General features: G+C 43.2%; 1 protein-coding gene across 9 annotated transcripts in view; it reads right to left on the bottom strand.

Moving 5' to 3' along the window:
• ppfia3 (PTPRF interacting protein alpha 3) overlaps window positions 1–15177 on the bottom strand; it is a 135244-nt gene that overhangs the window by 95214 nt on the left and 24853 nt on the right. Inside the window, exon 1 of one of the 9 annotated variants that reach the window (XM_043679599.1) lies at window positions 2267–2385. The exons of the other annotated variants lie outside the window; for them this stretch is intronic. Within the exon in view, the coding sequence (XP_043535534.1) occupies window positions 2267–2344 (78 nt within the window). The 5' untranslated portion in view covers window positions 2345–2385. Of the gene's footprint in view, window positions 1–2266; window positions 2386–15177 lie in introns of those variants that run through there. 9 annotated transcript variants of the gene reach the window in all.

The raw sequence follows: 15177 nt of genomic DNA, 5'->3' as shown, positions 1-15177 counted from the left end.
TAGGGCTATTTTACCTGGCGTTTTGAAGGCTGAGGAGTGACCTTATAGAGGTTTATAAAACCGTGAGGGGCACGGATAGGGTAAATATACAAGGTTTTTTCCCAGGGGTGGGGAAGTCCAGAACTAGAGGGCATAGGTTTAGGGTGAGGGGGGAAAGATATAAAAGGGACCTAAGGGGCAACATTTTCACACAGTGTTCTGCATATGGAATGAGCTGCCAGAGGAAGTGGAGGAGGCTGGTACAATTATAACCTTTAACAGGCATCTGGGTTGGATATACGAATAGGAAGAGTTTAGAGGGATCCAGAACTAGAGGGCATAGGTTTAGGGTGAGGGGGGAAAGATATAAAAGGGACCTAAGGGGCAACATTTTCACACAGAGTGTTCTGCATATGGAATGAGCTGCCAGAGGAAGTGGAGGAGGCTGGTACAATTATAACCTTTAACAGGCATCTGGGTTGGGTATACGAATAGGAAGAGTTTAGAGGGATATGGGCTAAATGTATGGACGAATTAGACCAAAGGGTCTATTTCCACACTGCACATCTCTAAGCTGCCATGACATTCAGCAAATAGTTGTGTGTGGAATATGCTGCCTGGAAATACAGTGGAGGCAGGTTCGATTGAGGCATTCAAAAGGGCATTGGATGGTTTTTTTGGATCGAAATGGTGTACAGGGATATGGGGAAAACTCAAGAAATTGGTTGTAGGGAATAGAGCTGGAATATATAATGGAGCTGATGCAGGCATAATGGGCCTAATAGCCTCCTGCTGTACTGTATCAAATCAGTGATTATAGACTGAGGAGGAGGAGAAATGTCTTCACCCAGACAGTGGTGAACCTGTGGAATTCTCTGCCACAGATTGAGGCTAAAACAGTGAACGTTTTCAAGAAAGAGCTGGATCTAGTTCTTAGGGTTTAGAGGAATCAAAGGGTATGGGCACAAAATGGGAATGGGGAATTGACTTGCAACCTCAGCCATAATATAATGAATGGTGGAACAGGTTCAAAAGGGCTGAATGGTCCACTGCTTTTGTTCATATTTCTGTGCTTCTGTTGTAAATCAGCAGATGACAAGAGAGATGTCTACAAGTGTCAGCACCTGTGAAGTAGATAGCAGTCTTGACTCTACGCCCAATGGCTGAGGGCTCAAGACCCCTGTAAAGACAGGAGCACAAAGTTTTGGCTGACACTCCCAGTGTGGCTCTGAGGGAATGGGGCACCATCAGTAGCGCCAACTTTCAGATGAGGAGAGTGAGTAATTGAGTTTCCATCTGCCCTCCCGGGTAGACAGGAAAAGACAGCATTCCGTTAGTTCAAGGACGACATCCCGAATCACCTGACCAATTTATTCTTAAAAGTTGTAGAGGAAATTTGACAGAAATCAAAATTTGATAGAAATCCTGATTTCAAAAATCAGGAGGGACCTGGACAGAGCAGGTAGGGAGAAACTGTTCTCACTCGTAAATGAATCAAGAACTAGAGAGCACAATTTAAAAAAGTTTGACAAAAAAAAAATAGAGATGTGAAAATAAACTTAATTTCCCAGCTCATAATTAGGGTCTGGAATACACTGATGGAAGAAAACTTGATTGATACATTCAAAGGAGCACAGGGGGTAGTTAAATGAAAACAATATACAGGAAACAGTATTAAATGGCCAGTGCACTAATGATAGGCTGAATGGCCTCCTTTGGCACCATAACAATTCTGTGTCAGCACAAAAAGGATGTATTCCAGTGATTCTCTCATTGTAGCTTGTGGAAGCTTGATTTACGCATATTGGTTGCTATGTTTCCTGCCTCACACATGACTAGATTTCAAAACAAGCAAGTGCTGCATTGGCTGAAAAGCACTTGGATGGGTGCTACATGAATGTAGCTGACTTCTCGGAACGACACCCTGGACAAGAGTCCAGTTTGAGTTGTGCTGGGTTACATCCAGCCTCATGAGGTTTTGGGCCTGACTTGCCGTGAGCTGACCTCCTCTACGTCACACAAGTGTCCTCTCAGAACCCTGTGCCTTTCATTTCTGACATGATGCAGCCAGCTGGAGAGAGCTGCAGGTGGCCCTTTTGCTCTTTTCATAAAGTTCAGCAAATGACAGCTCAAATCACCATCAAAAATTTGGCACAATCTGTTACCAACGTCACTGCTCGCTCCACGCTGCCAACGCTGGAACTGTCCTCGCATTCTCAAAGACGCAAACAAAAGCACACACAGGACCGCAAGACTTTCAAGAGAAAGCCTCCACAGAAACACATACCTCCAAACAGGCCGCTGGAACAGATTCCCTGCATGCTCTGATCAAAGTCTTGCTGTGCATTTCTAATTGTACATACATTGCCTATTATCTGCTGTTGAAGCTGTATATTCAGAACAATAGGCAATGAGTCTGCCCACAAAATAAAGATAAACATTTAAACTAAGACGAGGGATTAACTTTGCTTCTTGATGTGGTGGAGGTCTCAGAAGTTTTCTTTAGTGTGTTTATCCCTGTCTGTGCAGACTCTTTCTCAAATGAGGTTTCAAGGTTGGGCAGGAAGCTTTGTCACACCCCCCAGCTACCTGCACAATGAAAGCCATGCTAGGCCAGCACCAGATTTAGCAGTGGGAGGGGGTAATCAGTCACGGCAGGCTCGCTGCCAGGAATGTGACGGAAGAAGGGACAAACGTCACAATATTGAAGGGTTTGGTGAAGACTGATCCACATGACATTCCGCAAATAATTCTCGTGATGCTCCAGCGCTCTGTCATGACACAAGTTTGGATTTGCTTTCCAAAGCTCTGTTGGCCATTCTCCCACTTTACATCTGCATTAGAGCAAGGGTGTTGAAATCAGCAAGTACAACTGTTACCATTCCGGAGTAGAAACCAAAAGGTTGTAGGTTCAAATCCCACCCCTAGCAAGAGTATGATAATGGAGTCCAGTGGGTCTGGAACTGTGTGGGTTGGCTAACAGGGAGGCAAAGAACTCACCTGTGAAAACTGCCCACTTTCATAAAAACTGCCCACTTCACTCAAGCCCTTTGATAAACAAAATGTTTGAGGACTCTGGGAAGGATGAGGGGGATGTAATCTGATTGAAACTTTCAGAATACTGGATAGAGTGGAAGATGTTTGGGAAGATGTTTCCATTGGCAGGAGAGACGAGGACTTAAGAGTAAAGGGAAGACCCTCTAGAATGGAGATAAGGAGAAACTTCTTCAGCCAGGGAGTGATGAATCTATGGAATTCATTGCCACAGAAGGCCGCAGAGACCAGGTCATTGAGTATATTTTAAAACTGAGAGAGATAAATTCTTGTTGCAATGAGGAGAAAGCAGTAAAATAGGGTTGAAAAATCTATCAGCCATGATTGAATGGCAGAGCAGACTCGATGGGCTGAATAGCCTAATTTCTGCTCCTATGTCCTATTGCCTAAAACTAGTCATCCCTACATGTGCCTCTAGGTCCATTTGCTTGTTGACTGTTTAGCAAGCTACTTAGCTGCAATAACGGACAAAGGTAGGCCATAAACCTGGTCAGGGTTTAGATCAGAGTGGTGCCGGAAAAGCACAGCAGGTCGGGCAGCATCCGAGGAGCAGGAAAATCGATGTTGGAAACTTGGTCACATGAGGCAAAATTTCCTGAAAAAGGCAAATAGGGACATCAAGCTGCCAAATACATCTCAAAGGCTTGTTCACCTAGAGATATTTGAGCTACAAGGGGGCCACTTCCTGGACCAGTCAGGAGATCAACAGAGTCTGAAATTCCCAGAGCAACAGGATCCTGAACGTATAGATCATAAACCAACTTCATTCCTTTTAAACATTGGGCTCTCAGCAGGTTGCATCGTTTGTAACAACTTTCAAAAGAGTTGAGCTAGAGATTTTTAATTTCAGTCAAGGCATGTGGATGTCTCTGGTTGGGCCAGCATTTATTACCCATCGTTGTTTGCCCTCAGAAAGTGGTGGTGAGCTGCCTTCTTGAAATGCTGCAGTCCACATGGCAGTAACCAGACCCTTCATGCTTTTAGGGAGGGAATTCTAAGATTTATCCCAACAACACAGATAGAACGGTGATGTATTTCCAACTGTGATTAAAAATGAAAAGTCATACTTGACTCAAACGTTAACAACTCTGTTCGGTCCACTGGAGATGCTGCCTAGACCTGTTCGAGTTTGTCCAGCACTTTCTGCTTTTATTTGAAATTAAAGACATCCTGGGAGATTCTGGGCTCCCTGCTCTGGTCATTTGTTGGCCAACACATCCATCCTTGTGAAGCCCTGACTTTGGCACCAATTGGAAAGCAAAACGATTCTCAAGCCAGTGTTTGTCAGATGAACATCCAAGTCTACTTCCTTCAATATTTTTATGTCAAGGCAAGAGAAATGTTTAAAAAAGATGACAAAAAAATCTTTTTAAGAAACAGCCCCATGAATTCTTCTCTCCAGGGGTCCATAGCAGTGTTCTGGAGATAAATCTTCAATGCCTGGCCAGTAATGGGGGGTTAGCCACCCTCAATTAAACTGAAATCGGATTCCACTCTACTTCACTCCTCAGCGATCTCCGCATTTCTCAGTTTTGGCACCAGTCCCATCCCTCCCACCATTGGAAGCTGTGTCTTCAGTTGTCTTGGCTCCCAAATTCTGGAGACCCATCCTTAAACCTGGCCAACTGCAACTGGTTACATCTTAAAGCTGATCCCATTAAGCAAGGCTATGGTCCAGTGTTCTGTTTGCTCTGTCATTTGACAATGTCCTTAGGAAACACTTCAGAGATGATTTACTTAGTTACATGAGGTTATATAAATGCAGATATTGCTAACCTAACCACCAGAGCAGCTTCTCAGCATCTCCCCCCACCTTCCTTTGCAGTGAAAATCACCCAGCAGTTATGTATTATTCATGATTTATAATCATTCACGCTCTGGAATACCAGTGAAAATAAAAAAAGGTTTCCATAGCAATGAGACGACTGCACTGAATTAAAACATTCACCTCATTGCTGCTACTGGGATTGACACTTTAAACGCCAGGGTTTCTCCTGTGAAAATAAAGTAAGGAATCGGTCTCATCTGGTCATATGATGAGATGAAGTTCTCTTTAAGTGAGGCCTCCCACAGCCCACTCACTGATAACTTCAGGGGGATGTTTGTTTTAAAATCCCACCCAATACTGTCCAGATTTCAATTCACTGACAGCTTCCAGGGTCGGTCATAGGGTGAATGATACACTGTGTGAACCTCTTAATTTTGTTATTAAATGTAGTAAATGTTAAAATTAAAACTAAGCCATTCAGGAGAGACATTAGGAGGCACTTTTTCCACTACCCTTTATGTGACATCGACAACAAGTCACTCCCATAGTTATTGAAGGGTGGGGATTTCAACACAGTTTGATAACTGTTTCCACGCTGTAATGTAATGTAATGTAATCTAATCTTTGTTAAGCAAGGGAGAGAGAATTAATACAGCACAATGGCTCAAGGGTCAGCCATGTTCAAAGCCAATGGTAAGGCAAGGCTCAAGGAGGGAGGTCAGGTGACACAGTGGATTGTGTCCCGGCCTTGAATCCAGGACCTCTGGGTTCATGTCCCACTCTTGGACTTGATGTCCAAGGTCAGTGCATGGTTATGTGGTCAAACAGGTCAAGGATCAACTTCAAAATCCTTCCTGACCCACACAAATGGCAGGTGGTAAGAATGGGAGAGATTTCTGGTCAGCCTGGACCATGGATTTCTGGACAAAAACTTTGGAGCTTCCACAATTGCCATCCACTGCTCCAGACTACAACACGCAGGTAAAAGTAGATATAGCCAGAGAAACCCAAATTCCGAGTGAGCTGAAACATACTATAGTACTCTCAAGAGGCTGAATGGCCTCTTCCAAGTGCTTCGATCATTTTCTTTAATTGAAAAAAAATACTTTTACTCATTAAAAAAAAATTATCTGCATACACAAGTACTGAAGCAGCTCTGTACAGTCTTTGCATAGCAAAAAAAAAACCCATTGGAATTTGACATTCCCTGCAGTTGCAAAACCAAAGGCATTTCTTACTCATGCAGAATACTACTTATACACATTGAGGCACCAAGAGGATCTGATAACTGAACAGACTCTTGTTAAACTTCTGCAGAAAGACCTTAGATGGTGGTCTTTCCCCACTGCACCTTGGCAGCAGTTGCCCTAGGCTTTAATGTGTCCCTCAGCAGGTCGTCCTGGATTTTGGAATGGGACAGTCTGCAACACTCAATCAAGATCAACTCTCTGCACTGGAAGACCAACTTGTTTCAGGCAGACCAAAGAGCATCTTTCAGAGATAATAGTCCATCAGGTGCAGTCAATGCTTGTCCTGCTGTGTGTCCCAGGGAACAGCCCATAGAGCAGAGAGACCTGAGTCACAGAACCACTCAAGATGAACTTTGACAAAAACTGCCGTATCTCCCTCCAGACCTTCTTTGCAAAGACACATTCCAGAAGGAGACGCATGACAGTTTCTTCGCTAACATAGTCACTTCAAGGGCAGCATGTAATGACACACAGAAACCGGGCACGCAGGAAGGATGTGGTGAGCAATGCCCTTCTCACCACCAATCAAGTGATGTCCTGGTGCATGTTGGAAAGTTCTGGTGATGAGGTATTCTGCCAAATGACTCAGGGAACCAGATGACAGGATCCACCCTCTCTTCTTCCTGCAGGATTCGAGGACATTACATTCCCCATGAATGGTGGTAAAGAACTGCACAGCTGCTAGTATTGAAAGGCAATCTGTTCTAAAAGACCGCTCCACAGCTCTGCCCACAACTCCCTGCTAAGATGGGGGACTGCTTTCTGGAATCAAGTGGGGGTTTAACACTCACTGACTGCACTCATAACACAATGGGTCACTCATCTGACCCCAAAAGCGACCCCTGTCCAACGTACATCCTTAAGCCTCACAGGATTTCCCTGGTTCTGCTCAGCCTGTTCGTTCAGCGTAAGTGTTTAAGTTTAGACTGAATCGGTTCCCATGTTTCCAAACCTGAGAAAGAATTTCCCCAAATGGAGGCCTCTCAACTGACAGGGAAGCTGCAGCAACATCACAGTCTAGCTCCTACACAGAAGTCCCACTTGATTTCTTTATGTTTGTGACTGAACAGACAGAAAGATGAGGTGCACTAAAAAAAAGCTTCAGAAGTATCTCCCATAAGGGTGAAATTCCATAATTTTGCAGACACACAGAAGGGACAGAGACACACGCAGAGAGAACAGTCCAGCATGTGATTTTTCCACTCATCATAAATGTTAATGCAAATAAAAATATGAAATTTTAATTGTTTAATTAGAAATTAATTATAAAATTTAATAATTTATTTTACCATAAAAAAGGTCAGCAAGTCTGGTCACTCCATTTCCCACCCATCCCCTAGTTTCCTAGAACATACTCCCTACCGGCACCATGTCACATGCAAATACAAGTCTTCTGGGATAGGTCCAGACCCCACTGCACTTGCCAGGACCAGGTGAGCACTCCATTGTCAGAGATACTATTCTCTGGGTGAGAACTCAAAGCAAAATTACCTCTGCCCTTGCAAAGTCCACCCGACCAAATTACTTTTGCCCAAATCTATCATAATCTTTGACTGCTTTGAGTTAATGAATTACATCACAAATACACATTAATGAGTATGATCTTATAGCCATTACAAAGACACGGTTGGAAGACGACCGAAGTTGGGAATCAAATATTGAGAAGTGTGTGACCTTTCAAAAAAGGGGAGAGGTGGTGGAGTGGCTTTGTTCGTAAAAGATGGAATAAATGATAACAAGAAATGATCTTTGATCAGAAAGTGTAGAATATTTTTAGATGCAAGCAAAAAATAACAAAGGGAAGCTGACATTGATGAAGTAGTCTACATGGCCCCTGACAGTAACTATTCTGCAGAACAGAATAAATCAGGAGCTAATGAGGGCATACTAAAAAAGGCAGTACATTAATCATGGGTGACTTTAGTCTTCATTTAGATTGGGAAAAATAAATCAGTAGTGGTAGCCACAAAGAAGAATTCATGAAATGCACTGGAATAATTTTTGTGAACCTAACCAGGGATCAGGCAATTTTAGATCTGGTATTGTATATTGTGGGCATAAAACACATTTCAGATTAAGAGATCCCCTAGGAGACAATAATGTTATTGAAGTAGAATTTGACATTCAGTTTGAGTGAGAGAAACTTGGGTCGGAAACAACTCTGCTAAACTTAAATGCAATTACACGGTACTGAGGGAATAGTTAACGAGTGGATTGGGAAAGGATCGCCAAACAATGGTAGGTATATCCATGTGAGGAAGTAGGATTCTGAGAAGGGGATAAACTGGCCTGAAATTGAGGGCAGTATCAAATTGAAAGAGAAAAAACATATAGTGTGGCAAAGGTTAGTAGTGAATCAGGGAATTTGGAAAGTTTTCAACTGCAATACATAAACCAATAAACTAAGAACAAGCTAGTAAGTAACATAAAATGGACAACAAGAGCTTCATTATTAAATATATGAAAAAATTGGAGAGCGGTCACAGTGAACATAGGCCCCCAGGAGAACAAAGCTGGGGACATAACAAATGGGGAGCCAGGAAACGGCAGAAGAACTTTGCATTTGTCTTTACAGTAAGAATTTCCCTAGAGTGAGGGAGTTCAAAACTAGGGGCATATTTTTAAGGTGAAAGGAGAAAATTTTATACAGGACATCAGGGGTGACTTTCTTTTAAACACAAGAATGGCTCTTACTCAGAGAGGAAGTGGTGGATGCAGATACTGTTACAACACTTGAAAGACATTTGGTTAAATACACAAATAGGAAAAGATTTGCAGGGATTTGGGCCCTATGCAAACAGATGGGAGTAGTTTAGTTTGGGAACATGGTTGACATGGATTAGTTGGACTGAAGGGTCTGTCTCCACGCTGTATGACTCTATGACATTAATAGCATTCCAAAAGTACTAAATAATTAAGGGACAAAATGTGGTTAGAAAAAGGTACACTGGAAACTAATGGGACTAAAGACCAACTTGTACCCTGAACCTCATGAGATGCATCCTACGATATTAAAGGAAGTAACTACAAAGATAACCGATGCACTGGTAGTAATCATCCGGGAACCCTCAGATTCTGGCAAGTCCCAGAGGAAAGCTGCCAATGTAACACTTTTGTGTAAAAAGGGAGACAGACATAGAAGAGGTAACTATATGCCAGTTAGCTTACCATCAGCCTTTGAGAAACTGGTAGATTCTATTATATAGGTGTAATAGCAGAGCATTTAGAAATACATAACATGACAAAGTAAAGACATCATGGCTTCATGAAGGGGAAATCCCCATACCTGAAGTTTATTTCAGTTCTTCAAGGAAGTAACAAGCAACGTAGATGATAAAAGAGTCTTTCTCAGGATGGCAGTCGGTGACAAGAGGCTTTCCACAAGGCTCAGTGTTGGGATCACAATTTTCCACTTTATACATTAACGATTTAGGTGAAGGAATTGAAGGCATTCTGGCTAAGTTTGCAGATGATACAAAGATAGGTAGAGGGACAGGTAGCATTGAGGAGGCGGGGAGGCTGCAAAAGGATTTGGGCAGGTTAGGAGAGTGGGCAAAGAATTGGCAGATGGAGCACAATGTGGGAAAGTGAGAGGACATGCACTTTGGTGGGAAGAATAGAGGCATGGACTGTTTTCTAAATGGGGAGAAAATTCAGAAGTCTGAAGTGCAAAGAGACTTGGTAGTTCTCATCCAGGATTCTCTCAAGGTAAACTTGCAGGTTGAGTCAGTAGTTAGGAAGGCAAATACAATACTGGCATTTATTTTGAGAGAACTTGAATATAAAAACAGGGATGTACTTCTGAGGCTTTGCAAGTTTCTGGTCAGGCCACATTTGGAGTATTGTGCGGAGTTTTGGGCCCCATACCTCAGGAGGGATGTACTGGCCCTGGAGAGTGTTCAGAGAAGATTCATGAGAATGGTCCGAGGAATGAAAAGCTTAATATATGAGGAACGTTTGAGGATGCTGGATTTATACTCAATGGAGTTTTGAAGGATGAGGGGGAATCTAATTGAAACATACAGAATACTGAATGGCCTGGACAGAGCAGATGTTGGGAAGATGTTTCCATTGGTAGGAGAGACTAGGACCCGAGGGCATAGGTTTGGAGTAAAGGGAAGACCTTTTAGAACAGAGATAAGGAGAAACTTCTTCAGCCAGAGAGTGGGGAATCTTTAGAATTCATTGCCGCAGAAGGCTGCAGAGGCCAGATCATTAAGTATATTTAAGACTGAGATAGATAGGGTCTTGAGTATCAAGGGGATCAAGGGTTACAGGGAGAAAGCAGGAGAATGGGGTTGAGAAACTTATCTGCCATGATTGAAAGACAGAGCAGACTGAATGGGCTGAATAGCCTAATTTCTGCTCCTGTGTCTTATGGTATTGTGAAGGGGAACCAATGGAATAATATATTTGGTTTTCAAAAGACATTTCGTAAAGAACTGCACACAAGGCTAGTTCATAAGATAAGAGTCCATGGTAATGAATGTATTATGTTAGCATGAATGGATGACTGCCTAACTAATAGAAGACATTGGGATAAAGGGATCACTTTCAGGCAGGCTGTATGTAACTAGTGGAGTGCCACCGGGATCAATGATGGGGCCACAATTATTTACAATACATATGAATAATTTGGCTAAGGAAGTGAATATACTATTGCCAAATTTGCAATTAACACAAAAATAGGTGGGAAGGAAAGTGTTGAGGATGACAGCAAGAGACTATCGAGGGATGAGTGAATGGACAAAAATTTGACAGATGGAATAGAATGGGGGACAATGCGAGTTCCTGCACTTTGGGAGAAGAATACAGGAGCTGAATATTTTGAAATGAGAAAAAAGACAACAGAAGGATACAGCACAGAATGATTCGAGGTTCCTGATGCATAATTTAGAAAAGGATAGCATCCAGGTTCAGTCGATAATAGGAAAAGTAAATGGAATGTTGACCTTTAGTTTAAAACTCCATTCTCTTTGAAATCAGAAGGTCTTACTGGAACTATAGAAGATACCAATTATACCACAAGCAGAATGCTGGCTGAGTGATATTATCACTAGAAACTCAGAACTCAATCCAGAAATTCAGCTAATGCTCTGGGGACCAGTGTTTGAGGCCCCGCCACGGCAGATGGTGGAATATGAATTCTTTTTTTTTAAATCTGGAATTCAGATTGTGACCATTGTCAGAAAAATAAATCTGGTTCACTAACATCCTTCAGGGAAGGAAATCTGCTGTCCCCACCTTACAGGTGACTTCAGAGCCACAGCAACATGGTTGGCTCTCTACTCCTCTCTGAAATGGTCTAACAAACCACTCCGTTGTATCAATCGCTACGATGTCTCAACTAAAGGAATGAAACCAGATGAACCACCTAACTTTATCCTAGACACTAGGAGAAAATGGCAGAAACAGCCCAACAGCTGTGCAAAGTCCTCCTAATAGTGGGAGACTAATGTTAAAATTGGGAGAGCTGTCTCACAGCTAGTCAAGCAAAAGTTCGACATGATCATACTCACAGAATCATACCTTACAGATAATGTTCTAGATAGCATCACCATCCCTAGATATTTTCTGTCCCAGCAGCAGGACAGATCGCAAGGTGGCAGCACAGTGGTATACAATCGGGGAGAGTTGCCCTGAGAGTCCTCAATATTGACTCCAGACTCCATGAAGTCTCATGGTTTTAGGTGAAACATGAGCAACAAAGCCTCCTGTTGATTACCACAAACCATCTTCCCTCAGCTGATGAATCAGTACTCTTCCATGTTGAGTAATGTTTGGAGGGAGCACTGACAGTGGAAAGGGTGCAAGAGTGGGGGATTTTGATGTTCATCACCAAAAGTGGCTCAGCAACAGCATTTCTGATTAAGCTAGTCAGATCCTAAAGGACATAGTTGCTAGATTGGAAACATACCTGTTCTCATCTTTACCAAAGTATCAGCTGCAGACGCATCTGTCCATGACAGTATATCAGTAAGAGTGACCATTGCACAGTCCTTGTGGAGACAAAGTCCCATCTTCACATTGAGAATACCTTCCATCATGTTATGTGGCACTACCACCATGCTAAATGGGACAGACTACAAACAGATTTGGCAACTCAAGACTGGGCGTCCATGAGGCACTGTGTGCCATCAACAGCAACAGAATAGTACTCGAGCACAATCTGCCACCTCATTGCCCTTCATATGCCACACTCAAACATTATCATCATGCCCCAGGGGAACAATCCTGGTTCAATGGAGTACAGAACACATGCCAGGTTCAGCACCAGCACCAGCACCAGACATATCTAAAAATGAAGTGTCAACCTGGTGAAGCTACCAAACAAGACAACATGCATGCCAAACAGGACAAGCAGCAAGTTACAGACAGACCTAGGCGATCTCATAACCAATAGATCACATCTAAGATTTGCAGTCCTGTCACATCGTGAGTGGTGGTGGACAATTAAACAACTCACTGAAGGAGGTGACTCCACAAATATCCCTATCCTCAATAATGGAAGAGCCCAGCAAATCAGTGCTAAAGACAAGGCTGAAGCATTTGCAGCAATCTTCAGCCGGAAGTGCTGAGTGGATGATCCATCTTGGCCTCCCCCCAGTGGTCCCCAGCATCACAGCCAATTCAATTCACTCCATGCGATATCAAGAAACTGTTGGAGTCACTGGGTACTACAAAGGCTATGGGCCGTGACAACATTCCAACAATAGTACAGAAGACTTGTGTTCCAGAACTACCCTCATACCTAACCAAACCTTTCCAGTACAGTTACATCACTAGCATCGACCTGACAATATGGAAATTTATCCAAGACAAATCCAACCCAGCCAATTACTGCTCCATTGTCTACTCTCAACCATCAGTTGTGATGGAAAGTACCAAGCAGCTCTGTTCAATGATGCCCAATTTGGGTTCCACCAGAGCCACTCAGCTCCTGACCTCATTACAGCCTTGGTTCAAATATAAACAAAGGAGCTGAATTCCACAGGTGAGGGGAGAGTGACAGCTCTTGACATCAAAGGTGCATTCAACCAAGTGTGGCATCAAGGAGCCTGAACAAAACTGGAATCAATGGTATCAGTAGCAAATCTCCACTGGAATAGAGCCTTACCTGGCATATTGGAATATAGTTGTGGTTTTTGGAGATTAGTGATCTCAGCTCCAGGACATCTCTGCAGGAGCTCCTCACGGTGGTGTCCTAGGCCCAACCATCTTCAGCTGCTTTATCAATGAGCTTCCCTCCATAAAAGGTCAGAAGTGGGGATGTTCACTGATGACTGCACAATGTTCAGCAACATTCACTACTCCTCAGATATTGACACAGTCCATGCTCAATAGCAATAAGATCTGCACAATATGAAAAATGGCAAGTAGCAATCATGCCACACAAATGTCATGAATACCATGACTGAATCCCCCACAATTAACAACCTGGGGATTACCATTGCCCAAAAAACCCAACTGGACTCACCACATCTAAAAACAGTTGCTACCAAGGCAGATCAGAGGCTAGGAATAATGCAGCAAGTGACTTACTTACCGACTCCCCAAACCCTGCCCAGCATTTATAAGGTACAAGTCAGGAGTGTGATGGAATACTCCTTACCTGCCTGAATAGATGCAGCTCTAAACAACACTCAAGAGCCTTGACATCATCCAGGACAAAGCTTGGATGGCTCCACTATCGCACAGTAGCAGTAGAGTGTACCATCTACAAGATGCACCTACAAAATTCACTAAAGATCCTTAGACAGCACATTCCAAACCAATGTCCACTTCCATCTAGAAGGACAAGGGCAACAGATACATGGGACACCTACAAGTTTCCTTCCAAACCACTCACTATCCTGACTTGGAAATATATATCAACCATAATTTCAGTATCGTTGGGTTAAAATCCTGGAAATCCCTCCCATACCTACAGCATATGGATTGCAACGGTCCAAGAAGGCAGCTCACCACCATTTCCCCCAAGGGCAACTAGGGGGAGGCAATAAATGCTGACCAGCCAGCGACACCGAGTGAATAAAGAACAGTTTTGGTCCCCTTATTTAAGGGGAGATATCCTGGCATTGGATACAGCCTAGATGAGGTAGACTAGGCTGATTCTGAGTATAGAGAAACTGTCTTTTGAGGAGCGGTTAAGTAAGTTGGGTCTGTACTCATTGAAATTTAGAAGAATGAGAGGCAACCTTTTTGAAAGAAATGTGATTCTTTGGGTCAAAAACAAAAATTGCTGGCAAACTTCAGCAGCATCTGTGGGAAGAAAGCACAATTAACATTTCAAATCCAGTGATTTTTCAGAGTTTTTCCAGCATTGTCTGTTTTTGTTTCAGATCTCTAGTATCTGCAGTTCTTTGTTTCATTTAAAGATTTTTGGGGAACTTGACAGGGTGGAAGTAAAAAGGTTGTTTCCCCTTGTGGGAGATTCTAAGACCAAAGGGTATGATCTCAAAATAAAGGGCTGCACATTTAAGACAACGGAGGAGTTTTTTTTCCCCTCTCAAGTGGTGATACTGTGGAATTCTGAACCACAGAGGGCTGTCAAGACTGGATTGTTAAGTATATTCAAGCTTGAGATTGACAGATTTTTAATCAGCAAAGGAATCGAGGGCTATGGAGTAAAAGCAGGAAAGTGGAGCTGCGGATTATGAGATCACCTGTGATCTCAATGAATGGCAGAGCAGACTTGATGGGCTGAATGGCCTACTCTTCTTCCTACATCTTAAGATGGCCAATTCTTGGTTAACTGCAGCATCAGTGGACTATGCCTTTCGGAGACTCTGATCTGTATTCCCAATTCCTCCGCCTCCACCGTATCTGCTCCCAGGAGGACCATTCCACCATAGAACACTTCAACCCCAGGGCATCAATGTGGACTTCAACAGTTTCCTCATTTCCCCTTCTCCCACGTCACCCTAGTTCCAAACTTCCAGCTCAGCACTGTCCCCATGACTTGTCCAGACTTGTCCTACCTACCTATCTCCTTTTCCACCTATCCACTCCACCCTCTCCTCCCTGACCTATCACCTTCATCCCCTCCCCCACTCACCGCAGTTCCCAACTTCCAGCTCAGCACTGTCCCCATGACTGGTCTGGACTTGTCCTACCTGCCTATCT

Source organism: Chiloscyllium plagiosum, chromosome 39, assembly GCF_004010195.1.
Source record: "Chiloscyllium plagiosum isolate BGI_BamShark_2017 chromosome 39, ASM401019v2, whole genome shotgun sequence".
In the NCBI taxonomy this organism is placed as follows: Eukaryota; Metazoa; Chordata; class Chondrichthyes; order Orectolobiformes; family Hemiscylliidae; genus Chiloscyllium; species Chiloscyllium plagiosum.
Note: the sequence above shows the minus strand (reverse complement) of the source record. Positions and strands in the feature narration are given on the sequence as shown.